This window comes from Myxocyprinus asiaticus, chromosome 47, assembly GCF_019703515.2.
Source record: "Myxocyprinus asiaticus isolate MX2 ecotype Aquarium Trade chromosome 47, UBuf_Myxa_2, whole genome shotgun sequence".
Classification (NCBI taxonomy): domain Eukaryota; kingdom Metazoa; phylum Chordata; class Actinopteri; order Cypriniformes; family Catostomidae; genus Myxocyprinus; species Myxocyprinus asiaticus.
In genome coordinates, this window is record NC_059390.1 from 28,937,868 (window position 1) to 28,965,854 (window position 27,987).

General features: G+C 38.6%; 1 protein-coding gene across 9 annotated transcripts in view; it reads right to left on the reverse strand.

Moving 5' to 3' along the window:
• Window positions 1–27,800, reverse strand: part of def8 (differentially expressed in FDCP 8 homolog) — a 33,122-nt gene extending 5,322 nt beyond the window's left edge. For 2 of the 9 annotated variants that reach the window (XM_051691600.1, XM_051691595.1), the window contains exons 1-10: window positions 27,629–27,800; window positions 26,647–26,766; window positions 23,870–23,964; window positions 18,914–19,063; window positions 16,648–16,789; window positions 16,388–16,552; window positions 16,086–16,213; window positions 12,975–13,088; window positions 12,494–12,574; window positions 11,033–11,173 (exon numbers count right to left, since the gene is read on the reverse strand). In XM_051691600.1, coding sequence (XP_051547560.1) covers window positions 11,033–11,173; window positions 12,494–12,574; window positions 12,975–13,088; window positions 16,086–16,213; window positions 16,388–16,552; window positions 16,648–16,789; window positions 18,914–19,063; window positions 23,870–23,964; window positions 26,647–26,752 — 1,122 coding nt within the window. In that variant the 5' untranslated portion in view covers window positions 26,753–26,766; window positions 27,629–27,800. Of the gene's footprint in view, window positions 7,796–11,032; window positions 11,174–12,493; window positions 12,575–12,974; window positions 13,089–16,085; window positions 16,214–16,387; window positions 16,553–16,647; window positions 16,790–18,913; window positions 19,064–23,869; window positions 23,965–24,078; window positions 24,177–25,116; window positions 25,259–26,646; window positions 26,767–26,911; window positions 26,980–27,628 lie in introns of those variants that run through there. The other 7 variants (XM_051691603.1, XM_051691601.1, XM_051691604.1 and 4 more) reach the window with 6 other exon arrangements.
• Window positions 27,801–27,987: the final 187 nt, after the last annotated feature.

The following is a 27,987-nucleotide window of genomic DNA, read 5'->3' on the forward strand; positions in this document are numbered from 1 at the left end:
ACACAGACAGAGGAAAAGAGATGCTAGCACACTACCACAGATCAACAACCAGCACACCTGATTTCAGCAGAGTGCTTTTTATATGAACTACTCTTTAAAGATTTAAAACATTTTCTAAACTAAATTGGTTTTTCTCTCATTGTTTGTTCTTGTATTTCCAAGTGGTGGTACAAAATCTATATACTGTATCAACTCATGAAATTGTATTGATATACTTACTCCAAGAATAAATATTTGTGTTACTTTTTTACATTAATATTTTTGGGAAAAAGAGATTAACCACCACTCACAGCAAAACAAAATGTACTGCGGACAGTCAATGATGTCCCAGAAAAGCTAAAGAACAGAAGCTAAGCCTTTAACTTGTTTCATATGCAGTATATGATGCCATCTAGATGATGTCTTTCTCAGGAACATCCCTGCATTTTCCAGCAAGAAAACAGTGTGGCTTCTTCGTAGTCAAAGAGTGCAGCCGTAAGGCGCATCTCCCATTGTGGTGCACATATCTCGGGTAAAGACCTGCCTCGGGCGAAGACCTGCGAGTCAACCTACGGAAGTCCACCGAGCAAGGACACCGACAAGGAGCCAGCCACTACACTGTTTTGCCCCTTCTCTCTTTTTCTCATAGTTATTCTTTATTCTACTCATAATATGTGTTTTCAGTACATTCCTGTTGTCTCAAGAAGGCGAAAATCTACACGCACTCACTGTAAACTATGCACTCCATAGCACCTTAGGTCACTTAGCACTGACTCTCCAGAGCCCCTCTCCATCTCTGTTGGACTGTGGAACTTCCAGTCAGCTGTCAACAAAGCTGACTTAATTCCGGCCCTTGCCAGTCAGTCAAAACTCAATGTTTTTGCTCTGACTGAGACATGGATCTGCAGAGACAACACTGCAACTCCCTCAGCTCTCTCAACTGACTTCACTTTCACCCACACCCCTCGTCTGACTGGGCAGGGTGGGAGAACCGGTTTGCTCATTTCAAACTCATGAAAATTCACTCCGCAATAACACAACTTTTGAATATCATGCTTTTACTGCCACTAATCCTGCTAAAATCCACTTTTTGGTCATCTATCGCCCTCCCAGGTGAACTAGGCATCTTTGTTGAAAAGCTAGATGTATTGCTGTCCTCATTCCCTGAGGAAGGCTCTCTGCTGCCGGTCCATGGAGACTTTAACATCCACCTGGAAAAGCCTCAAGTGGCTGACTTTCTAGCTCTTCTGACCTCATTTGACCTCACAAGACTGCACACCCCTGCAACTCACAGAGCAGGGAAACAGCTAGTGGGGGCAGTGGTGGCTCAGCGGTTAAGGCTCTGGGTTACTGATCAGAAGGTCGGGGGTTCAAGCCCCAGCACTGCCAAAATGCCACTGTTGGGCCCTTGAGCAAGGCCCTTGACCCTATCTGCTCCAGGGGTGCTGTATCATGGCTGACCCTGCACTCTAACCCCAGCTTAGCTGGGATATGTGAAAAAAAAATAATTTCACTGTATATGTGCAAATGTATATGTGTGATAAATAAATATAATTATAAATTATAGTTCTCATCCTTACACATAATTGTATCTCCAATAGTCCCCTTGTTAGCCCTCTACATATCTCTGACCATTTCTTCATCCAGTTTTCTGTACCTCTGCCGCCTTCTTTACCTCTTACTCCACCTATGGTCTCTCTCACCCACTCGCTTCTCTTACATAGTCTCTGCATCCCTTCCCTCCACTAACCATTTCTCTTCAAATGATTTAAATGCTCTTTGCTCAACATTAACTTCTTGCCTTGATAGTGTCTGTCCTCTTACCTCCAGGCCAGCACATACTACAACCTCCAGCCCCTGGCTGTCGAGACACTTCATGATCACCAAACCGAGCTGAGGGCTGCGGAGAGACAGTGGCAAAAGTCAAAAGACCCTGCTGACCTGTGTAAGTATCAATCATGCTCTCCTCTTTTTCCGCTGAGTTTCTGCTGCTAAAACTGATTATTACCAGAACAAGATCAGTTTAGTTCAACACTTCAGATTCCTGAAAACTAATTTCAACTTTCTCATCTCTTCTCCATCCTCCTCCACCACTTCTCTGACTGCTGATGACTTTGCCACATCAGCAGCCAGTTCTCGACCCCTAACACCCACAGCTACTCTCTTCCAACATCCCATCCTCTGTTTTCCTCTTTCTCTCCTCTCTCTGAGACTGATGTCTCCAAAGTGTTTTTTTCTAACCGTCCAACCACCTGTCCACTTGACCCTATCTCCTCCCATCTTATGCAAGCTGCCTCTCCATCGATCTTACCTGCACTCACACATAGTATCAACACATCTCTCACAACTGGAAATTTTACCAATACATTCAAGCAGGCTCGAATAACCCTGCTGCTTAAAAAACCAACACATAACCCCTCAGTAGTCAACAGCTACAGACCGGTCTCTCTCCTACACTTCCTGTCTAAAAGGGAGAGGATCGTATTCAACCAGTTGTCTGCTTTTCTCTCACAGAACAGCCTACTCAACAGACATTAATCTAGCTTTAAAAAAGGACACTCAACAGAGACTGCCCTCTTGTCAGTAGCTGAAAACCTGCGACTGGTGAGAGCTAACTCCAAATTATCCGTCCTCATTTTCCTTGACTTCTATGCTGCCTTCGACACAGTGAACCACAAGATCCTCCTATCCACCCTCTCTGACCTGGGAATCACAGGAACTGCGCTTGTATGGTTTGATTCATATATCACTGGCAGATTGTTCAAGGTCTCCTGGAGAGTAGAGGTGTCCAAGACACACCAGCTGACCACTGGGGTTCCTCAAGGATCAGTGCTTGGACCCCTCCTCTTCTCGATGTACACATCATCACTCGGACCAGTCATTGAGGCATATGGCTTTTCCTACCACTGCTACGCAGATGATACGCAGCTCTACCAGTCGTTCCAGCCTGATGACCCTACTGTCTCAGATTGCATCTCTGCCTGCCTTTCGGACATTTCGGCCTGGATGAAGGAACGACACCTTCAGCTCAACCTTGCCAAGACAGAACTCCTTGTGATCCCAGCCAACCCATCTGTTGACAACAACCTCACTATTCAACTTGGTTCAACTACACTAACACCAACCAGAACAGCTGAGAACCTGGGAGTGGTGGTAGATGACCAGCTTAATTTCACTGCAAACAGTCTTGCAGGTTCACAACATCAGAAAAATCCAACCTTTCCTGTCTGAATATGCTACACAGCTCCTGGTCCAAGCTCTGGTCATTTCAAGACTGGACTACTGCAATGCTATGTTGTCTGGCCTTCCAGCTTACACAATTAAGACCACTGCAGATGGTCCAGAATGCAGTAGCGCATCTGGTCTTCAATCAGCCAAAAAGGGCTCATGTCACCCCACTTTTGATTTCATTCCACTGCTACCTGTAGCTGTCCGCATCAAGTCAAGGCTTTGACTCTGGCTTGCAGGACAGCCAATGGAACCGCAACCTCTTACTTCAATTAACTTCTTCAGGTCTATGCTCCAACTCGCTCTCTGCGGTCTATGAATGAACGACGCCTGGTTGTACCATCACAAAAAGGCTCAAAGTGTATTTCACGATCGTTCACTTTATCTGCTACTCTGTGGCGGAATGAATTTTCAGCCTCCACACAATCTACTGTTACCTTCTCAACATTCAAGAACCAGCTGAAACCACATCTGTTCTGTGAGCACTTAACCAACCCACACTAATTGCACTTACTACTGCACTTAACGCACAAAAAATATCCTTTCTTCTGTGCTAGCATCTTTACTACTCCAGCCACTGTGAGAACTTGGCAGTACTATACTGCAGCTGTTCTTAAACTTTGTATTACAAATTGCTTGCTATGTGTCTAATTTGTAAGTCGCTTTGGATGAAACCATCTGCTAAGTGACTAAATGTGAATGTAAAAGTAACTGATATTGGTATTATTTTCATGCTGTTTAGCCAGAGGGGAACTGGCCTCCACAGTGAGCCTGGTTTCTCCCAAGGTTATTTTTATCAGTTAACCAACATCTTATGGAGTTTTGTGTCCTTGCCACAGTCGCCTTTAGCCTGCTCACTGGGGGTCTAAATACAAATATTATTTACTTATTTATTTCAAGGCACAATTTACAATCAAGTTTTTTTTTATCAAACCGCACTGTTATGACTTGAAGACATTACTATATTACAGTTTCTTTTTCTGTTAAAGCATCATTTTCTGTAAAGCTGCTTTGAAATCATGTGTGTTGTGAAAAGCGCTATACAAATAAAAATGACTTGACTGTTCGAGGCATCATACTTGAATGAATGTAAAAAAAAGTTTTAAAAAAATGACCAGTTAAAACAGTAAGAATCTTGTCTTTGTAATGTTTTCAACTGAATACAGGTAAAAAAGGATTTGCAAGTCTTTTTTTTTTGTTTGTTTTTTTTTTTTTTTTTTTTTTTTTTACATTTTGCACACTGTCCTAACTTTTTTGGAAATGAGGTTTGTATTTCAGCAGGTTCCTGCTGATCGTGTTGTCCACCACCAACTTCAGGGTTGCAAATTTTCTTAATCGACAATCATTTACATTAATGAATGAAAATCTATTATTCATGAACACTAACAATAAAAAACTGAAGTGGTGAACAGCTTGAAACTAAAAAAATTCAACACGCATATTTTTCTTCAATCAAAGCTTTATTTATACAAAGTTTGATTTTTGACTGACCAACTGTTCAAATGCAAACTTGAAAACATCAACATTACTGTAGAAGGAAACGTGAAAACATTGTTAATATTATTACTTGTATTTTTACATTTTGATGTGTAGCACGTGATGTAAAACAACAATGCATTTAATTAACAGTGTTAACCCGTGTTATAATTGACTCGGCTAGTCTGCAGTGATAGATTAATGTGGTTCAATTGAAACCCTGCTCATAAGCGTAATGAAACATATATATGTGTTTATTTTGTCATTTTTAAATTATATTCCTTTAAAGTTACTGCAGTTGGTTTGGAGTAGTAAAAAGCTCAAGTTCTTTGATAAACACATGTGGACTGATAGCTCAGGGGCTGTGCACTCACGTATGAACTCCAGGATACTACCAGAACCTGCCATCTTTCTTATCTTATTGTCTGTTTGGATACATGTAGAAAGTAAACTACATCCAGCAGATTCACAAAAGGCCATTTTGCGCAGTGGCTGCTACTGACACTGTGTCCTGTAAGATCATTGTTGGTCATTTGTTCTTATTATACTGAATATAATTTAAACATGGTATTTAACTTATATTTATTGTCACAATTGTGTTTTAAAGGTAAAACCATTGGCAATACATTCGCATAGGGTGGCAGCGTTCATGATTACATGATAAAGTTTATGAACTTAACTACATTATACAGTATAATAGCGTGAGTGTAGTTCACAATAGTGTGGAACATTACTGCTTTTTGTCACACTGTATTGCGCATGCTGCAGCCAAACGAGCCGAGACAATGAGCTCCGCGATGCGTGTAAATAACGAACATGATGTCTGAGCAAGATTTGTTCTCCTTGCTCCACTTTATTTCCAAATGTTCTAAAGTTGCTGGTGTGTTTACTTTCTTTTAATCATGCCTGCCGTCACGCTGTGATAGTGGGGGTTCCCTCTACCTCATTCTCCGGTGTTCCAGTTTAACTGGGGCTGAGATCTGAATAAACTTACTACATAATGTTGACACCCTTGTACAGATGAAAATAAGTGGTATAATTAACTCGAACAGCGAATGATGCAAGACAAAAAAACAAAACAAAAAAACGTAGAGGCAGGAGATTCGATCTGTTCAAAAACAAAATGTTCAGCACAACTTCACACAGCGTTATCAGTTTGTGCTAGGCTGCGGTAACAGTTGCGAGCATCTTTATGTTCAAATGAGGTTTCTTTGTTCGGTGTGAAATGGTGCACGTTATCCAGCAATGTGTCCATTTTAACTTGTGCTTCACGTTCACAATATGATGGTCTTGTCATATTATGACGTATGAAATCTCATCAAAACGCCGCTCCCAAATATTCCCAGCTTCCACATGTATGTCTCTGAGATATTTCTTAGAAAGCATCATAATCTAATTAAAATCTGCTAAACATCTTAAAAATATCAGATTTACAAACACTCTAAATCATAAACATCTCAAAGACATCTGCTGAATGTCTTATTAACATCTGAAAGGAAACGTTTTGTAGAAGTATTGCAGATGAGCAAACACCCTAAAAAATATGTCTTCCAGATGTAAACACACATCAAATAGACATCTGGGTGATAGATGTGTGCTATCAGGGTTATGTGACATTATAAAATCAATCGGTAATTTAATGAACAACAAACTGCAAGAATTAATAAAGCCAATAAGTTTGTCTGTTATTAGCATAAATATATTTTTTCAATGTATGTTGCGAATGTAATTGATCATATTCTTACCTGGCAAAATGTGAGTGCCCACTGCACCTTTTTCAGCTCAAACAAAAGATTTAAACACCTCCTCCCCCCGTCGAGTTCAGGTGTGAATCACTGAAGCTCTGAGTGTTTAAAACTTCTGACTGTTAAAAAAAAAAGATTCTAGAAAAATGTCTCGATAAAAAGTGTTAAAAGGTTTCTAAATAAGTCCTAAATTATGCATAAACCGACTGAAACACGGATCTGTCCTGACGTCCTCTACAGATACAATAACCATAGTATCACCATTGTATTTTGTAGTAAAATAATTGTAACCACAAAATTAAACATTGTTACTATATTACCACCATATTACTGTAGTAACACCACTGTTAATTGCATTAATATTTCCACCAAAAAAAACAAACAAAAAAAAACCACATGGTTACTACAATATTACTATAGTAAAACTACCTTTATATTCATATGCATGTATTATAAGTAGTATTAAAGAAAATATTAAGAGTGGAGTCAAGAAAAAGAATGGGAAAAATATTATGCCAAATGCAGAACCAAACCCTAGTCATACAGACACCAGCACACCAACGTTACGCTCCACGCCATTGGAGCAACACTTTCAATACAGTTTCAATTTGCACTTAAGATCTGTGAAGATGATGTGAGCCGTGTCTTTCGGAAACAAAAGATGAGGAAGGCTTCAGGCCCAGATGGCGTCTCACCAACGTGTCTTCGATCCTGTGCTAACCAGTTGGCCCCCATCTTCACACAGATCTTCAATAGATCACTGGAGCAGTGTGAAGTCCCATGCTGCTTCAAATGTTCAATCATTATTCCTGTCCCAAAGAACCCAAAAATCACAGGACTTAATGACTACAGACCTGTCGCCCTGACGTCTGTGGTCATGAAATCATTTGAGAGACTGGTGTTGGCCCACCTGAAGAACATCACTGGACCCTTTCTAGATCCGCTTCAATTTGCTTATCGAGCAAACAGGTCTGTGGATGATGCAGCCAACATGGGATTGCATCATATCCTGCAACATCTGGACAGACCAGGGACATATGCAAGGATCCTTTTTGTGGACTTCAGTTCGGCTTTTAACACCATCATCCCAGCTATATTCCAGAATAAATGACACCAACTCTCTGTTCCCACGTCTATCTGTCAGTGGATTACCAGCTTTCTGATGGACAGGCAGCAGCTTGTGAGACAGGGGAAACTCACTTCCAGCACCTGTACAATCAGCACTGGTGCCCCCCAGGGATGTGTTCTCTCCCAACTACTCTTCTCCCTCTACACCAATGACTGCATCGCCAAGGACCCCTCTGTCAAGCTCCTGAAGTTTGCAGACGACACCACTGTCATCGGCCTCATCCGAGATGACAATGAATCTGCATACAGAAGGGAGGTTGAACAGCTGGCTGTCTGGTGCAGTCAAAACAACCCTGAGCTGAACAAGCTCAAAATGGAGGAGATCATTGTGGACTTTAGGAGAAACAACCCAACACTGACCCCGCTCACCATTCTAAACAGCACTGTGGCAGCAGTGGAGTCATTCAGGTTCCTGGGCACTACCATCTCACAGGACCTGAAGTGGGAGACCCACATTGACTCCATTGTGAAAAAGGCCCAGCAGAGGTTGTACTTCCTTCACCAGCTGAGGAAGTTCAACCTGCCACAGGTGCTGCTGATACAGTTCTACTCAGCAGTCATTGAGTCTGTCCTCTGCACTTCAATAACTGTCTGGTTTGGTTCAGCTACTAAATCAGACATCAGAAGACTACAAAGGACAGTTCGGACTGCTGAGAGGACTATTGGTTGCCCCCTGCCCCCCCCCCCCCCCCTTCAAGAACTATACACTTCCAGAGTGAGGAAAAAGGCTGGAAAAATCACTCTGGACCCCACTCACCCTGCCCACTACCTTTTTGAACTGTTGCCTTCTGGCCGACACTTCAGAGCTCTGAGCACCAGAACCGTCAGGCACAGGAACAGTTTTTTCCCTCAGGCTATCCATCTCATGAACAGTTAAATTGCCCCATTGAGCAATAACTATGTGCAATACACAGTTTAGTCTTTCTTATATTTATCCAACACATCCAACCTCTTCTGCAATTTCATTCCTCTGGAGAAAAAAAAAAAAAAAAAACTACAACATTTGCACTGTACATAACAGATTGTATTAGATTTGCACTACCCATGTGTATGTATGTATGCGTGTGTCTGTATGTATGTGTATAATTAGATTAATTTTTTATTTTTTATTATTATCTATGTCATGTTGCTGTTTTTGTATTGTTTTTGTATTTTGTATACTGGAAGCTCCTGTCACCAAGACAAACTCCTTGTATGTGTAAGCATACTTTCTGATTCTGAATTTCTACGTTACCAATAGACTATTGGGGTTACATCTGAATGCAAATATTCACTCCAAAAAATAATGTTATCAAGCTTTGGGGCAACAATGGTTAATAGCAAATATTAACTAATAATAAAATACAAAGACAGATAAAGAATAACAAAGCTGGTAACCTACAGTTTTAAACTGCATAGCGTTTCTGGTTATTACATGTAGCGTAAAACTCAAGCGCATGTATTGAGACAAATATTGTACAAATAATGTGGTCACAGTACTAACATCCACCCTAATTCATGTAATGGACAATAGCGATTATTTTAAATACATATAATAAATAATGATTCTGTTCACTTTTTATTTTGTTTTTATTGCCAGGAGAGTACAGCATAATACGACACAATGGTATACATATAAATTAATTTATTCACATTTGATAATCCTGTTTAAAAATAGAAAATATGGGCTAGCCTATTGGTACATTAAAGAGCTCATATTATGCTCATTTACATGTTCATAATTTTATTTTGGGGGTCTACTAGAATAGGTTTACATGCTTTAATGTTCAAAAACACATTATTTTTCTCATACTGTACATTGCTGCAGCACCTATTTTCACCCTCTGTCTGAAACGCTCTGTTGTTGCTTCTGTCTCTTTAAAGCCCCCCTTTCCGAAAAGCCCAGCCTGCTCTGATTGGTCAGCTGGCCCAGTCTGTTGTGACTGGTTAGCTGCTTAGCGCGTGTCAGAAATGTAACACCCCTTACCATAATCGGGTTTCAGCTTAAAATAGCCCTTAGGCGGGCATTATGCAAATGTGTTACATAATGACATAGCTAAGTCATGAAAGTAATGGCTGGACTGCAAACCAGGCATTTCAGGCAGTTCAGGAGCAGTGTTGTCCATGGGAGAGAGTAACTCCTTTTTGCTTGGACTTTATGCTTTATAATTTTGCAGACCTTTTACATGCACAAACAGCTATATTACACACTAAAGGAAAGGTAAAATCCCAAAAAGCATAATAGGGCCTCTTTAAAAGAAAGCACAGGTTTAGAGTCTTGACAGTTTTCGGACGTTGTGAATATGCTGCCTTATCATGCTTGCTCATACGTTTGTGCATATGTATAAAAATACTCACGAGTGATAATTCTCTTTAATGAAATGTGAATGAATAAATGCAAACAAATAACTCTATGATGCGTCGGCATCCTTGTGAATGGTGAATGCTGCAGTAAAGTCTTTATCTTGTGTCTCCATTGCAATGTTTAGCCAGATAATAAATGCTGAGGTGTTTTTAAGTTTGTTGTTGTTCTTCTTCCTCCTCTTTTATGGCGGTTGGCAAAACAAGCTTAACTTGACCTTACTACCTCCAACTGAATGGTCGTGACGTTGGAAGAAAGAGCTTTGAGGCATTCAGCTCTGGCCTGTTGAAATTCTATGGTTATAGCGCCCCTTAGCGGTTTAGAGCTGCTAATGACTCATTCACACGGTGATTGCGGCAGTAGAAAACTTACTCTGGTTGATTACCCACTGTATGTGCATGTGGCATACTGTTTAAATATAATTTAAAGAAATAAAGTATTGTTTTTTCCTCTTGATATATTTTCACTTTTTTAATACATTCAGGCTGTCTTTATTATGAATTTGTGAATTGTTTAATTTACTGTTAATAATTACTTGTATAGAAGATACAAATTAGAGTTCATTAAATGTTCACATTGTAGATCGTTGGATATTTCTGAGCAAATAATAACGCAGTGTGAATACAATTAACAACACAACTCTACACTAGTGATGGTGAGATTTCAGGAGAATGTACCTCATGATCTCTCAGAGAGAACTGACGTGATTATCGGATAGTGGATGATAAAGTGAGAACGGCGGATCAACAGTGCTTGTTGTCATGTACACAATCACAGTTTATGCAGAAAAGTAATCTTCATCTATAGAGAAACACTCCATGATTAAATTGACCCTGGCTGTGAAGGATGCGCGTCTGTGTTTTTAAATTTGTGTTGCTGACAGGTCGTGACAGGGCGCCCTCTAGTGGCGGATAACCATACAGATAATCTTTTCTCTATTACTGAACGCATTTGTGCTAAAATTGATTAATCAACATTCGATTCGCTTAAAGGAATAATTCACCCAAAAATAGGTGAACTATCCCTTTAATTATTAACAACAAATAATCAATCATCAGTTATTCATTAACATCTCTAATTCAGTTCCATGTGCAGGTGGACATGTGAAAACAGCTGCATATAACTTGTCTCTCACCTCACAGTCCAGTTTAATGTGTTTGGCGAAGGTTGTGTGAATCTCAGTGAGGGAGCAGCTAAGACGCCCACTGGAGATATCAATCAGGTCCTGTAGGCTGTACATGTCATCATTCTCCACAAAGTGCTGACGGTCCTGAAGCTGTGACACAACACAACACTATCTGACTATGTGTGTTTTATAGACAATATCTTCCACAGTTTTTCTGAGCAACCACTGGGTGATGGGCCATGATGATTCTCATTGCCAGAATAAATCATTTTCTGGTTCCGCTTTCCATATGAAGCAAAACAAAAACTACTGAAATGAGTGATCCATAACCATTTAAAGTGTTAGATGGAATACAAATGAGTTCAGGCTCACCTTGTGCAATTGTTGGCTTTCATAACAACTCAAATTATTTAATTATACCTCATCTCGGGCTTCATATAATCTACCCACTCGGGTGATGCACTGTCAAAACACAGTCGTCACGACTACATTGTCTGGTTGTTTTTTGGCAATTTTTGCAATTTTAATACACTAAACATCACATTATCTGCTAAAAACAAACGTCAGCACAAGTGAAAACACTGGAAACCGGAAAACAAAAACAGGCTTCCGTTATTAACATGTCCGCATTCAGGAAAAAGGTGGATAATCAGACTAACAATTCATATGCACAATCACAGAAATAAAACAGTCAAGTAAACTGTATTTCTTTTACATAACAAACTCAGGAATGACATTGGTAATGCGTAACTTGAAGTTCATACACCTAGACAAGTCCCACCTCAAGATGTAGATTGTACAGCTCAAATAATAAACTGGTAATTGCTGAATAATTCATGTAAGTGCTTTGACAAAAATATCAGTTTCACATTTCTGCTTTAAAACCCTCCGGTGAACTACTTGCCCCACAGACTGCCACAAGTCCATTAGTCTAAAGCAAACATTTTCTTTGTTTTTACATATTGAGGGATGAGTTTAAATTACTGTCTGTGTTAAACAACAGTCACAGAAAGCTGCCAATAGAGCTTAAGTTGTATTTACCCTGGTATATTCCTTTAATGTGCTAGTATCACACTTCTAATAATAATAACAGTGCCTTTCCCACAGTTCACAGTCACTACACAACAGGAAAAACTTTAGAACAAAGATGCAGATAGAATAAATGCATCACATCACAGGAGATGTGAAAAACTTAACATTAACAGTCAGACATGGAGAACTTTTGATTTTCCAAAAGATGGCACTATTTTCATTCAGTAATGGTTTATGTGAAGCACATGAGCAAGTGCGTAGATTTGGCTTGAACACTGGGGGGGGGCTTTTACATGTTTCCATTGATCATGGTATAAATATTGGGAGGTTGTACTTGCTCGATTTGATTATTGGGGGTTTACCTCCCCCCCCGGAATCTATGCCCCTGTGAATGATTGTAAATGAGATTTGTGTTTTTGATGAATAAATGACACTCACATGCAGCAGCAGTCGTGCCTCCATTGCTTCCTTACAGGTGATGAAATATGGCTTCATTAGTAAGATATCTTGACGTAACTTCTGCAGTGACACAGTTATCAGAAGATTATCCCCATTACATTCTTTACTATTATACATGACATTCAAGAAGAACGCACTTAGTGTGCAAGAAAACATAAGACACAAATGGTCTATATTTCTATTTATTGCATACAGTCCAATTACACGAACAACTTCTTATGAATGGCGAAGTGAAGTGGTCTTCACTTCCATCACTTGCAGTTTGCATGTGTAATTTCGCCAACCCACGCCTAGACTTAGTGCTTGCTTGCACAAAGTTTCAAAACCTCCTTAGCTATGCCCAATTTGTGGGCTCGGACCAGAACATTAGTTTCTTATAAAGTAAAATATTTAAATATATTCAAATTCAACTGAAACTGTGAAGTCAGTATTTGTTAGTTGTTGATTATCTGCTACTCACTCGGATCGCCACCAGCTCCTCCACAAAGTTAAAGAGCAGAGGATTGATCTCCTTCAGTCTGAGCACAGGCCTCGACAGCATCAGAGCCAGATAACGCATGGATGAACGACACACCTGACAAATGAAAGAAAATTAACACGATAAACACTCCCACAGTATAAACAAACATGAAGTCTTTTATATGCAAATATTCTTTATTCAAGAGAATTTAGTTAATAGGCTGATTAGCAATGATCAAATGTAGTTTCTAAGCATTCTTTAAGTCAACACGAAATTGCATTCAAATGTGATGCATTTCCAAGTGAAACATGACATTCAATGAAAAACATGTAGAGCAAGACTTAATCCATTGAGGATTAATTGAAAGATTATAAAGATTTTTTTTTTTTTTTTGTTATAACATGTATTGTGCACAATAAGACCAGTAACGTTTATTAAAATGTAAATGTAGATTTCATGTTGACTTTCTAGTCTGTATAGAATGATAAGGGGTCGCACACCGAACAAGAAGCGCCAGGCCACATCTCAGGTAACGCACTTACTGTAGCATGCACTGTCCTGTATCCAGGCTCAAGTTTAAAGTTAACACCTGATGATAGGTAAAATAGGTGAGTTTTAACTTTACACTCTCTCTAATAAACATAAATCATTATTTCACATTAACCAATGAATTTATCACATTGGTAAATCTGGTACTATTTTACAAGGCTCTGTTTTCCATGTAGCTATGTAGCAGTTGAACAGTGTCTCCCCTATGCGTTCAGTAGTGGTTCATCGCCACTGCTAAATTATTAGCGTCACTGCTGAAATGTCACATGGTTCATTAATATTCTTGATGCAATGTAACGTTAGCTAGGTCTGTTCAGATAGGTTCGTGGACAGCAGGGATACCATGGTTCTCCCTCTACTGAAACATTTTCCGCAGTCACCCAAGCGAAATTTCGGACCGCAGAGGACAATTAAATGATAATCTTAAATTCAGCACTTTATACACGCTAAATATGCTTATCATCTGCAACGCGATATTTTCGCGGTGCGATTGAAGCCTGGTTTCGGAGTTTGGCGTGAGCCATTATGAATTAATTTGTGCCAATTATATGCTCTGCTCTGTATCTCTGGAGCACACACGGGTTTCCCTTGATATCATAGCACAGACCATAAAACTGATGCGACCCATTTGAATTTTAGTGAGAATTTTCTATTTTAAAACGCTGTGAAGGAAGTCAAACCTCTCAAACTGTAGACAGCCCCGACATGCTAAACAGCACAGAGTAGAAAAAGATCAACACTGTGCTATGCGCCAAAACAAATTTTCAAATTACACATCATCATCCTTACTCAAATTTATCACAATTTTACAGCAGCAACAGTAACTGTGATATACTGACAAAAATGTTATAGTTTCATGCTAAATAATCTATTAGGTAAATTCGTTTATTACAACTGTGGCAGTTAAAGTTTCTAAATGTGTTAAGGCTACTATTTTTTCATAACAAATACTATAATTTATTATTATTGTTATTTAAGAAAGACTAGCTACAATGACCTAAACACAGCAATAAGGGCCCATCTAAGGTCTTACCTGTGCTTATATGCAGGGGTTAAATTGAGATTTTTGAGTAGGGCGATTACATTGGGTCTTGATGTCCAATGTAAAATCTGGGTCCCAAAGCAAAACCAGTTGAGAACCACTGGTGAAGTAATTCAGTTGTTTTGATATCTGTTATACGTGTTCAAAAGCTTTATATTATCTGTTTGTATTTATTTTTAATAAAAACAATTGCCAGTAATTTTCTGTGCGGAGACATTTCATTATTTGACAGTTATTACTACAGCTATCTGGGCTCCAGAGCCCTTCAAGTGTCAAAAGTTCCCAGTAAATAATAAACACACATGACAAGGCCAACATGAATAACCCATCTATAATGACTCTAAGGTCGTTGTAAGCTGTTTCTTCCACCGACGCGATATGGGTCTGGCATTGCAGGCACAACAGCATTGCTGCAGAAAAAAATCCTAGGAGAAACACTGGATGGAGTACAAGAAACTATCGATTTAGTTAGCTACCATTAACTATCAAGCCTGACTGGAAACATTAAAACAGACTATTCAATATGTTTGTGTCTATCTAAAAGCTATTTTGGGTTAAATTTGGAAAACTATGTGAATGGCGCTCTACAGATTCCCTTAAGGACAAAGAGGAATTTATTTTTGCATTCCCTCTCAATAGCTTTATCCTCCTTGATGAAAATCAATCATTGGTTTTACTACACTAAACATTGTTCAACTATGGTATTTGTAGTAAAACCATAGTAACCACAAAAAAATACCATGGGTTAACTACAGCAACCATATTTTAATCATTACATTTGTAGTAAAGCCATAGTAATGATACATGAAAACCAAAACTATGTTCTATGTAATAGAAATCATATTCTACCTAAAAGACATGGTTACTACAGTTTTACTATAGCAACTCCATGCTTAATTTGTGGTACATGTACCGTGGTTTCTACTAAAAACATAGTTACAACAGCTATGGTTTCTGCTTCTGTTTCTATAGTGAAACCATGATTAATATTCATAAGGTTTTGTTTTGTTTTTAGGAACCATGGTTAACATTTTTTGTTTTTTTTTACTTATACCACAAATTAACCATGGGGTTACTGTAGTAAAACTTTAGTAACCATGTTTTTCTGGCAGAATAATTATTTATTTGTATTACCATAGTTTTGGTTTTCCTGAATTATTATTATGGTTTTACTACAAATATCATGGCTAAACTGTGGTTACTGTAGTAAACCCATGCATAATTCTCTTGAGGGGTGGATAAAGCTATTGCGAGGGAACCCAAAATAATTGAGAGTGAATTCAAACTACTGCAAAGGAATGCAAAATTCCTCCCTGTCCTTTAAGGCTCTGTAGAGCTCGTAGTTGTGCAGAAGACTTTTGAGCAGTTCCTAAAGTTGTAGCTGGGCGACGTCAATAAACACCAAATGGCGGTGATGGTGTGCTTACATTCATAGAAAACGATGGTTTTGAATTTTATGTCGTCAGCTTGCCGGGTCCGGTGTGCGCCCCGTTTAGTGTATATGTTTTGATTGATTGTACCTTGCGGGCCTCAAACTCCCAGTTGTGTATGACTCGAGCTGGAATAATGGCAGTGTCATTCCAGTGGCAGCTGCTACAGTAATACTGACCCGTATAATCACACTGCCGTGCCTCATTGGGAACACCCCCTACACAACATTACACAATATTACACAGCTTCCATTTGAAAAAGAGGAAGTGTATAACACTTTTCTTCTCCTTATAAAGCAACTGTGAAACTAGCACAAAGAAAAACATCTGACAATGTTTGTGTCTGAGGAAGAGATAATCATGTCTTGCTGCATGTTTATACTGAGACTCACGTAGAGATATGGGTGTGCGACACTCTGCACATCTGTAGTCCTGTTTGTCCAGTCCGATCTCAGGACAAATGTTCAGTTCGTACTCAGACTGGTGGCTGACCTTTGACTTCACACATGGTTTAGTGATGAGATTCATGCATTTGCTATGGCAACGGTAATAACACCCTGAATTAAGAGACGGGAAACAATTCATCACAGTGCTGAAAACCAAACATAACGTTCTGTCTAGGCTAGGTTAGTTTAAGTTGAGATGATCTGACCTGTGCAGGTGTACCAGGTCTGAATGAGGCCCCAGATGATGGTGCTGCACTTGTCACATGTCTGTTTGACACTCTTGCTCTTCTCTTTTGAGAAGCGATGTTCTAACAGAACCTGCAGGTTGGGCTCATCCTCCTCTGGGTCCTGAATACACAGAACAAAACACACAAATCAACATATCAGTCTAAAGTCTGGACACACTTGATCATGTTTCTCATGATCTTAAAACCTCTTGATGATTAAATGCTTGAACTTATTAGGCACATATAAATTCTTCCTCTGTATTAGTTTATTTACTAAACTTACAATTTAATTACTTTTTTTTTTTTTTTTTAAGGATATATTGGAGTGGATAGTGAAGGAAAAGCAGCCAGTGTCCAGCATACATGGGAACTCTTTGACCCCGTTTCCACCTGGTATTAAGATGCGTTTCAAATGATCCGATTACAAGTGGTCAGCACTAAATACAGGCATAAACAGGGTCTAAAACTTTTTGTGATCGGATCACAAAAACCACATATGGAGGTATTCAAAGGCCCTTTTTCCACCTGGTATTACCATCCATCACAAATGCGTCACCTGTGACCACTTGTGATCGGATTTCAAGGAGAGGGTCTTTGATTTCATGATGACATCAATCACTATGTCAGTGTATAACTGCAAAAAAAAAAAAAAAAAAAAAGCCTGCGGTACAGTTTCTCCCAGATGCAGCTGAAAATAAATCCAAGCACAAACGCAGCACAAGCAGAATTATCCGTTGTTTTAATGGAGGACCTGTATTAACTGAGCTTCAGATGTGTGTGCTTCTCATCTGTGTCACTGCATGTTGATAGCAGACTCACTGAAGAAGATCCATGAAGTTATCATGCTTGTATATGCAATCACTTTTTAAAAATTTTCCTTTTAAAGCCCCACATAACCGGCAAAGTTTAAACTCTTGTTTTAGCGCAGTGGTTGACTGACCGTTAAGGGTTGTTGCTTCACTGCTGCTGAGATGAATTCAGGACAGATTAGCATTTACACCTCAAATGTGATGTGGTCACATGTGTTTTTCACTTCCTACATTTGTGGCTTCAGTGATCCAATCACAAAACTTTTTAAACCCCGTTTACACCTGTATTTAGTGCTGACAACTTGTGATTGGATCACCAAAAACATAATACCAAATGTAAACGGGGTCAAAAACGCAAGTGATCACATCACATTTGAGGTGTAAACGCTAATTGTGTCCCAGACAGCAGCAAAGCACCACCCATCACCTGTCAATTAACAGCTGTGCTAAAACAAGAGTTTAAACTTTGCCAATTACATGCTGTTTAAAACAAAAACAAAAAAAAACATCCATTACAACCACCTATCTAGTATGTTGTTGGTCCTCCGCATGCCACAAAAACAGCACTGACCCGCCGAGGCATGGACTCTACAAGACCTCTGAAGGTGTCCTGTGGTATCTGGCAACAAGACATTAGCAGCAGATCCTTCAAGTCCTGTAAGTTGCGAAGTGGAGCCGCCGTGGATCAGACTTTTTAACAAATTATTATAATTGGATGACTTAAAATATAGTGAATAAATATGGTAAATAAAAATAGTGCTAAATAAAAGTTAATTATGTTTTTTATAGCAATTGTTTGCTTATTTTTTTACTATATTAAATTGTGTGATATATCTGTATTATATCGGCCAACTGACCACCCTGCTCTCTGAAAATCGACATCGGCCATTAAAAAAACCCATACCAGTCAACCTCCAGTTAATACAGGTAGAACTTGACTAAAACAACGGATTATTCTGCTTAAAATGTTGTGTTTGTGCTTAGATTCAATTTCAGCTGCATCTGGGAGAATCAGTGCGGCATTTTTTTTTGCGCTTTCATATCATGCAGTAAGACACTGACATAGTCATTGATGTATGTCGTCATGAAATCAGAGGCCCTCCTCAAATCCCAACACAAGTGGTTACAGGAGATGCATTTAGTAAAACCAGATGTAAACAGTAATGTATCTCGCCTGACCACATGTGATCGGATCACCTGAGACGCATCTTAAAACCTGGTGTAATCAGGGTCTTCTAAGATACTTTTTATTTGTTCAAAAAAATTTGGTCACTACATAATTCCCATACTTCCTTTTGTGTTATTTCACTGTCTTGATGACTAAAATGTAGAATATAGTAATAATAAAGAATGAGTAGGTGTGTCTAAACTTGTAATTGGCAGTGTAAATCTAAGAAAAAGATGAATTTGAGTGAACCCTGAGCCATATGTCTCACCTTTAACTCCTGAAGTTTGAGTCGAAGATGGATCAGTTTTACCACTGTGTCCTTCTGTTTCTCAGAATGTTCTGGTAGTTCTAGGATCAGTCTCTTGCACTCTTCTATGGCCTGTTTCAGCTGCTCTATATCAGATGCAATGAACGAGCCCTGAACACACATTCGCACACATCAGTACATCATCAATACCATGATATAAACAGGGTGTCCCACACCTTTTATTCAATTAATTTCCATGACTTTTCCAGTGATTCAATCAATTACTGGAAATAAATTTTTCAAAATCATCTTGTAGAGACTGCACTAACTGAGCAATTACTAGCTAAAGAACTATTGTTGAGCAAAGCATAACTGGAAAAAATTATATTCACTGTTGAAACTTTTGTGATTTCTTGACCAATATATTGGCTAGGCCAATCGGACGATATATGACCATTTTGAGAATATCGGCATCAGAGGCTGAACAAGCTGAATAACATTGTGTCAGTTCCAAAATCTACCAATAGCCTTGTCAATCTCTGTTTTGGAATGATTTTAGTGACTTTAGAGTACATGTTGTGTAAAATAAGTGTTCATTTAAATTCAGCAATTTTGTGCACATCTATTTGCTATCTAATAATATCTAACATTCTAATGTTGTGCACTTTAGATATTGGTATCGGCATTGGCCAGTCAACTAGAATTGTTTATTTTATTTTAGAAGATTTCCAGGCCTGGAAATCACCAATTTAATTACCTAATATTTTTCAAAATGTTCCTGAAAGAAAATACCTTTGTCTTCTTTTGACTGTATGAACCTAGTAAGAAATTCATCTTAAACAATGTTGTTTCTGACATTAGAAGTTTTTCTGATAGAGCCTCTAGAGCTTAATAATTTCAGGTAAGCGCAAGTTTTTAAATCACTCATTCCACACTTGTGAGTAATGAGAGATTCCACTGATGAGCCAAAACATTATGACCACCTGTCTAATATGCTGTTTGTCCTCTGCGTGCCACCAAAACAGCGCTGACTCGCCAAGGCATGGACTCTACAAGACCCCTGATGGTGTCCTGTAGTATCTGGCACCAAGACATTAGCAGCAGATACTTCAAGTCCTAAGTTGCGAGGTGGAGCCGTTGTGGATCAGATTTGTTGGTCCACCATATCCCACAGATGCTCAATCGGATTGAGATCTGGAGAATTTGGAGGCCAGGGCAACACCATGAACTCTTCATCATATTCCTCAAACCATTCCGGAACAATGTGTACAGTGTGGCAGGGCGTATTATGCTGCTGAAAGAGGCCACTGCCATCAGGGGTACCATTGCTATGAAGGGGTGTACCTGGTCTGCAACGATGTTTAGGTTAGTGGCAGGTGTCAGATTGACATCCATATGAATGGCCAGACCCAGGGTTTCCCAGCAGAACATTCCCCAGAGCATCACACTCCATCCACCGGCTTGTCGTCTTCCTACAGTGCATCCTGGTGCCATCACTTCCCCAGGTAAACGGCGCACACATACGCGGCTGACATCAAACCAGGCGACCTTCTTCCACTGCTCCAAGGTCCAGTGCCTACGCTCGCGTGCACATTGTAGGTGCTTTCAACGGTGGACAGTTCATCATGGCACTCTGACCGGTGCAATGCACTGTGTGTTGTGAAACATTCCTCTCATAAGCATCATTAAAATTTTCTGTGACTCAGTAGACCTTCTGTCAGTTTGCAACAGACGGGATAGCCTTCGTTGCCCTTGTGCATCGATGAGCTTTGGGCGCCCAACACCCTGTCGCCGGATTGTGGTTTGTTCCTCCTCGGACCACTGTCTGTAGGTACTCACCACTGCTGACAGGGAGCACCCCACAAGCCTTGCCATTTCAGAGATGCTCTGACCCAGTCGTCTGGCCATAACAATTTGGCCCTTGTCAAAGTCGTTCAGGTCTTTACTCCTGCCCATTTCTTCTGCATTCAAAACGTTGACTACGAGAACTGATTATTTGCTTACCATCTAATCTACCCAGACCTTGACATGTGGCCTTGTTAGGAGATGATCAATGTTTTTTGCTTTATCTGTGAGTGGTCATAATTTTTTGGCTCATCTGTGTATATCATCAATCATCATTATATAACAAAATCCTGCACCTCAGTCTTCCCTGATAAACCTTTTCAGATTCACTCCATCCTTCTTACACATAGAGACTGAATCACCTAGATATCATATAGACTGTGTCTGTTCCCCGAACTACCAAACACAAACACTTCACTAAATCATTTAGAAAAAATTTGATCAAGGTCAAACTTGAAAAAAATTGAAGATAAACATCATATAAAGGTAGGGCTGCTAAACATTAGATCTCTTTCAACCAAAGCACTAATTGTAAATTAAATTATTACAGATCATAGTTTGGATGCGCTCTGAAACCTGGTTTAAACCGGATGAATATATTAGTTTAAATGAATCTACTCCCCCAGGTTATTGTTATAAACATGAGCCTCGTCTGAAGGTTCGAGGAGGTGTTGCTACAATTTACAGTGAAGTTTTTGGTGTTCCTCAGAGGACAGGATATAAGTTTAAGTCATCTGAACTAATAATACTTAATGTGACACCGTCAGATCTTTGTGGAATGAGTGATTTAAAAACTTGCGCTTACCTGAAATTATTAAGCTCTAGAAGCTCTATCAGAAAAACTTCTAATGTCAATGGGATTAGCATTTATTAAATATTCTCAACTCTCTTGCAGTCAGACAAAATGTGACAGGACCAACTCATCGCCATAATCATGCACTAGATTTAATTCTGTCATATGGAGTTGATGTTGATACTATTGATTTTCTACCACAGAGCAATGACATCTCAGATCATTACCTCTTCTCTTGTTTGCTGCGATCAGCTAATGCCACTCAATCTACACCATGCTATAATTCAGGTAGAACTATTCTTCAACCACTAAAGATAGCTTCACTAATAATCTTCCAGAACTGTCTCATATACTCAGTATGCCAAAAAGTCTAGAAGAACTTAATGTAATAACAGAAAATATAAATACAGTATTCTCTAGCACTCTTGATAGTGTCGCCCCCTTCGATCAAAGAAAATTAAAAAAAAAAGCCCTGCACCATAGTACAATGATCAAATTCATGCTCTCAAGAGAGCAGCTCGGAAAATGGAGCGCAAGTGGAAGAATACAAAATTAGAGGTATTTCGTGGTGCATGGAAGGATAGTGTCTGTAAAAGTTGCCAGGTCAGCATATTTTAGCAAACTCATAAAAAATAACCACAACAATCCTAGGTGTTTATTGTGGGTAAATTGGTTAGGAATAAAGCATGCGTAATTCATGCATTCATGACCTCAAGACTAGATTATGGTAATGGATTACTAGGAGGATGTCCAGCAAGTTCAGTAAATAAACTTCAAATGGTTCAAAATGCAGCTGCCAGATTGCTGACTAGAACAAAGAAATATGATCATATTAGCCCCATTTAATCGTCGTTACATTGGCTACCTGTTAAATTTCATATTCATTTTAAAATTCTGTTAATTACATACAAATCTTTGAATGGTCTAGCTCCACAGTACTTAAGTGACCTTCTACCATGCTATATTCCATCACGTTCATTACGATCACAAAACTCTGGCCTGTTAATAATTCCTAGAATATCAAAATCCACAATAGATCATTTTCCTATTTAGCTCCTAAACTATGGAATAGTCTCCCTAACACTGTTCGAGATGCAGACACACTCACTCAGTTTGAGTCTAGACTAAAGACTCATCTATTTAGCCAAGCATACACCTAATTTATACATCAACTCACAATTAGGCTGCTTTAGTTAGGTCTGCCGGAACGAGAAACATTGATCATGATCTATAACTCTGTAATAAACTGAATGGCATCTATGCTAATAGTATTTTATTTGTTTCCCTGTCTCAACCTTGGGATTCATATCCTGAGGTTACCAGAGCCCGCCAGATCCAGTTCCGTTCCTGCTTGGTGTCGGACTCCACTGCTGCATGTCGCTGAGTGATGAAGACAAACTACAGCCGGTGCTAGCCAGACATCACTTCAGTCTTTTATGATGGACTTCAGAGGATGAATTGATGCAAACTTCAACTGTAAGACATCGGATACTTCATATGCCACTGCCTGAACCTTGGACTTAAGATGGACCCCACCGAACCTCACCGAAATGACCTAACGGTTGAACTGCAATGCACCTCATTGATCTCTGCCTGCATCACCTTTGTTTATTGATGAACTACACTCTTGAAATGGAATACATAGACTATCAATTAATTGCCAACAAAAGCCTTCATCAGACAGTGCATCTATGTGAACTTCTGCAGTTAATCCAAGATGGACTCAAAGACATTAGTCATTAATCTTACAGTTCATACAAAATCTTTGTTTAAGCACTGACCCTTAACACTTACTTAGTTAACAAATTTTAAACCATGACTTGCACTACACACAAATAACTAACATTGCCGTTATATTCGTGTTGTTTAGTCAGAGGGGAACTGGCCCCCACAGTGAGCCTGGTTTCTCCCAAGGTTATTTTTCTCCATTAACCAACATCTTATGGAGTTTTGTGTTCCTTGCCATAGTGACCTTCGGCTTGATCACTGGGGTTCTAAATACAATTATTATTTAACTATTTAATTATTTATTTTTATACACAATTTACAATTACACAATGATGACTCTAAGACTTTATAGATATTATGGTTAAATGTTTAGTTAATGCATGATTTTCTGTAAAGCTGCTTTGAAAAGATGTGTGTTGTGAAAAGCGCTATACAAATAAAAATGACTTGACTTCTTAATTACTATATAATTCTGAATGCAAACTCAAAAATCTAATGATCCAATTATTGCAATGTGTGCAGTGATGTTTGTTCAAAAACAAATACAAATACATGAAGAACCAGTGTTCAATGCTTTTAAACAGTAGAATAATTGCAAGTGAAGTGCTTACATCAGGTCGAGAGAAGTGGTCTTCAGCCAAGCCCAGATCCATCGTGCGGTCTGAACTCTGACTTCTGGATTCAGAGAAGACCTCCGACCTCACCTCTGTGAACACATGATTATTGATTCACATCACACACTTCTGGTTCAATCAACTGTTTCTCACTGAACTCAGATCTTCACTAGCTGCTGTGTCATTGTGACCCGGGTGTGACTCACTTAATCATTAACATCAGTAGAGTTCAAACTGTGGTTCAGACAGTGCTTGAATTGTACAACCCAGAGGTGGAACTGTAAAATGTAATAACTGAAGTATGCTGTGGGTTATACAAAGGCACACACAGTGCATTGGTTATGTCATGAAAATCAGGCAGCAAAAGACACAAACTAAGAGGTAATACTATGTCAAAAAATGCAAATGAAAAGTAGTGGTCAAAAGGACACACTGCAGCCTGTAGAAAAGAGGAAGTGTTAGGTAATGGTTATTTATTAAGCATGTTTATAGTCTGAATTTGATAGGTCAGACCTCAAACTGTAAAAAAAAGAAATTTTTTTTTTAATAATAATAATAACAACAACGCCAAAGTTTAAAAGGCCACTAAAGACTTATTGGTATAAAAATGGCAAAATATAGAGCAAATATGTGCTGTGACCCAATTTGCATATTATCCTTCATAAATAGCATGTGAAATAATAATAATTAATGTGCACCCCGTTATAGTGCAATAAAGTTGAACAATGAACATAGAGTGAGACTAAAGTCCCTGGACGACACACTTTTTCCCAATATAATTTACCAGCACAAAGCGTATGTGTCAAAGAGGTCTGATGAAACTTTTTGACACCAATATTGGTGTATTGTTTATTACACACTCAAAAGTATTTCATTTCCCATCACCAGTGAAGTACATACGTTTAGTGTAGTAGAACACAGCCATTGATCAGCAAGTTATTTAGAAACACACAAATAACAAGAAGTGTGTGCTAGAGACTGAGGCTCAAATGATGTATTTTTCATGTCAATATAAAAATGACTCTAGAAACATTTTAAAATAATTCAAACAGATCTATTGATCCACAACCTTTTTAAAATAAGTAAATTAATGAAAACAAACAAAATATACATACAGTACATTTTCAGTTCACCGTAGCACAGCTTTTCAAATAATGAAAAGAACAATTCACTACTCTCAATAATAACTCCAAAACTACTTTTAAGTAGAAAAATGTGTAAAAAGTATACATAAATTGGGCTACCTGCATAAACGTCACAGCACAGCATGTTTTTTCGATACTGAGGATTTCAAATGCTCTACAATCTGACTGAGTCTGTGTGTCTTTTTGCAACTGTGTATATTTGCTGCTAGATCCAGGAAGTGATACAACAGACACTGCTTTTTTCATCTGCTTCAGTTCGCTGTCTCACATCCCTGAACTACTGAGACATCACCTGACAGAACTACCGTTCTTTAACACATTTATCTGTGGTGCTTTAATGGAGGGGTTTTGTACAGTAAGTTTAAAGAGAAAGAGTTTCACAATCTGACAGCTACAGTAGAAACAGAATGTGGATGAGAAATTCAGTCCATGTTCAATAACCTTACAGGGATTTCTCTCTTGGGGCTTACATTATTTGTATTCCACTCTATTCATTTAGAAAACTATTTTTTCTGATCATTTTCTATGATAAACACTAAAATATTTAGACAAACCACATATTTTCATAACTGTCTATTGTTTAGAAATGCATTTCATCCGCCCTAATCATTCCTATTTTGTTCTTCAATAATTACTAAAAATTATAGAACATGAATCAATCATTTTGACATTTCTATAATTAAAAGTATCAAACATCACAAAAATCTATTACTACAATAAATGTCACATTTAGCCTAGTGGTTGTTTAGTCAAGTTAAATAACTCCAAATGATTTTTCTCTGTCTATCTATCTATGTCTTGCAGCATTTCTGTGCATATTTACATGAGCAGAAGGAAAAGTAGGTTCTTTAAGTAGGTTTTTTTTTTTTTTTTTACTTTAAAGCTTATGATTTGTGTTACATGTTAAGCGAAATAAATAATCAAATCATTAAAGACTTAGGATCGATATCTTTATGTAAGGATCGATTGATCATCGATACTAATCAGTATATTTCAAGCTCAATATGCCCATCTTGATGTACAATACTTTCCACATTACTGAAGTACTCAGGAAGCCATGAAGGAAATGTAATCATGCTTTTCTAAATATGTTGGTAGCGGTGTTGGGTAAGTTAGCAGATGGCGCCATAGGTAACCGCCTAGGCCGCCTATGCCTAGAAATGACCCTGACTGTACCAATGGCACAACAATCTATCAATACATTTACACACCTCTGGGCTAATTCATTAAAACCTGCTTCTTATTCACTAACCACAAACAATACAGTTTAATCAGGCACAATCAGCGCTGAAATAGTACTGTGTCTTCAGTATTTAAATTAAGTTAATGTAATTCCTTTATGTGTAAACACGCCTCCTTTCTATGTGAATTAGACTCATTTTAGATTGTGCTTATTTACAAAACTCAGTGCTGCCATAATAAACATCGCGCTATTACCATCTGCACAATATGGTACAGTATGGAGTATTTCTCTGGAGCCCAGAATAACACAATATCAGTCAGACGAATGACTGATGAGAGGAAACATAACCACAGCTCAGCAGTAATAACCGTTATGAAGGTTTATTTGGCGCTGTAAAAATATATATATATATATTTTTTCATATCTTTAATATTACGTTCACTCACCATGTTTGGGAGGATCTTTCTCATCTGAGCTGCTGTCATTCTCTCCCCTGTCAAATGGATTGACAAGACCCTGACGAAAGCGAGCAAGTCTTTCATTATATTCCATGACAATGCTCACATCTGTAGAAGACACACACACACACACACAAGTATTATTACATACTGTACATCATTTAATAAACTTTTTATTTTCCTTCAGCATTGCTTAATAAACATTCTTTCAGAAGCCGTATTACTGCTCGCATGCAACATTTAACATGCTTACATGCATTTCAGTAACATCCCTAGTACAAACTGTATTAGTACAGATGCAACTGTACCATCAGCATGCACTGTAAATCTCCTGTGTCTATCTATAGTCTGTCCACAGCAGATGTACTGTGTATTGCACATTGTTCTGTAGTGTTTTGTGATTGGTACACTGCACGGACACTGGCACTTTTACACAGTGTCTCATATAATGTATGTTGCAGAGCAGCACCTTCAGCCATTGCAAACTGTTCATTTCTATAATCATATGAATGAATGATATCACATATAGATCAAATCTCATGCATCAGTTCATGATGTCAGGAATGATTAAAGTGAGAGCAGCGGTGCATCTCATCATTTAGGCTGATTTGACATGATAGCAGTCTGTTCATGTTTTAATCATATATTCATGCAAGCACAGCTAAATGAGATCTGACAGTTAACGACAGTACACACTGACACTAAAAACAATATAAATGTATACAGAATCAGTTGTTGTTATTCAGTATTATATGTTAATCTAACAGCAATTGGGCTGCTAATCATCAACTGACACATGAAAGCAACACCGATACAGCCAACAACTGTATAAATACATTCCATTTGACGAAGTAATGAACATTTATTAGATAAAATAAAGGCTAATAATATAAAGTCAGTTTGTGCATGAGATTTAGCCAGCGTGCTAGCCACTTAGCATCACATCTGAACGATATTAGAAATGATTTACCTTACGCTTTATTCGGCTTCAGCAGAGCTTCATCGTCATCATAATCACACACGACAGGCTGATTAATCACGACTGCTGTCACTGTTTTCATCGATGTATATATATATATACATATACATATACACACATGCACACAACCTCAGCTGTGTAAGCTCGGCTGATGTTCAGGGTGTGTATGTGACTGCAGTGACCTCTAGCGCCTCAACGCAGCATTACAACAACACAGCCAGCTCCAAGCAAATTTTGACGGTGCGACACGTGTAGCTCCGCCTGAAGCCCCGTTAACACTGTCAGCGATTTTGTCGCTAGATGTCGCTAGTCTCGTATTTCTTGTCGCTAGTGGGCGTTCCTACTGCTGT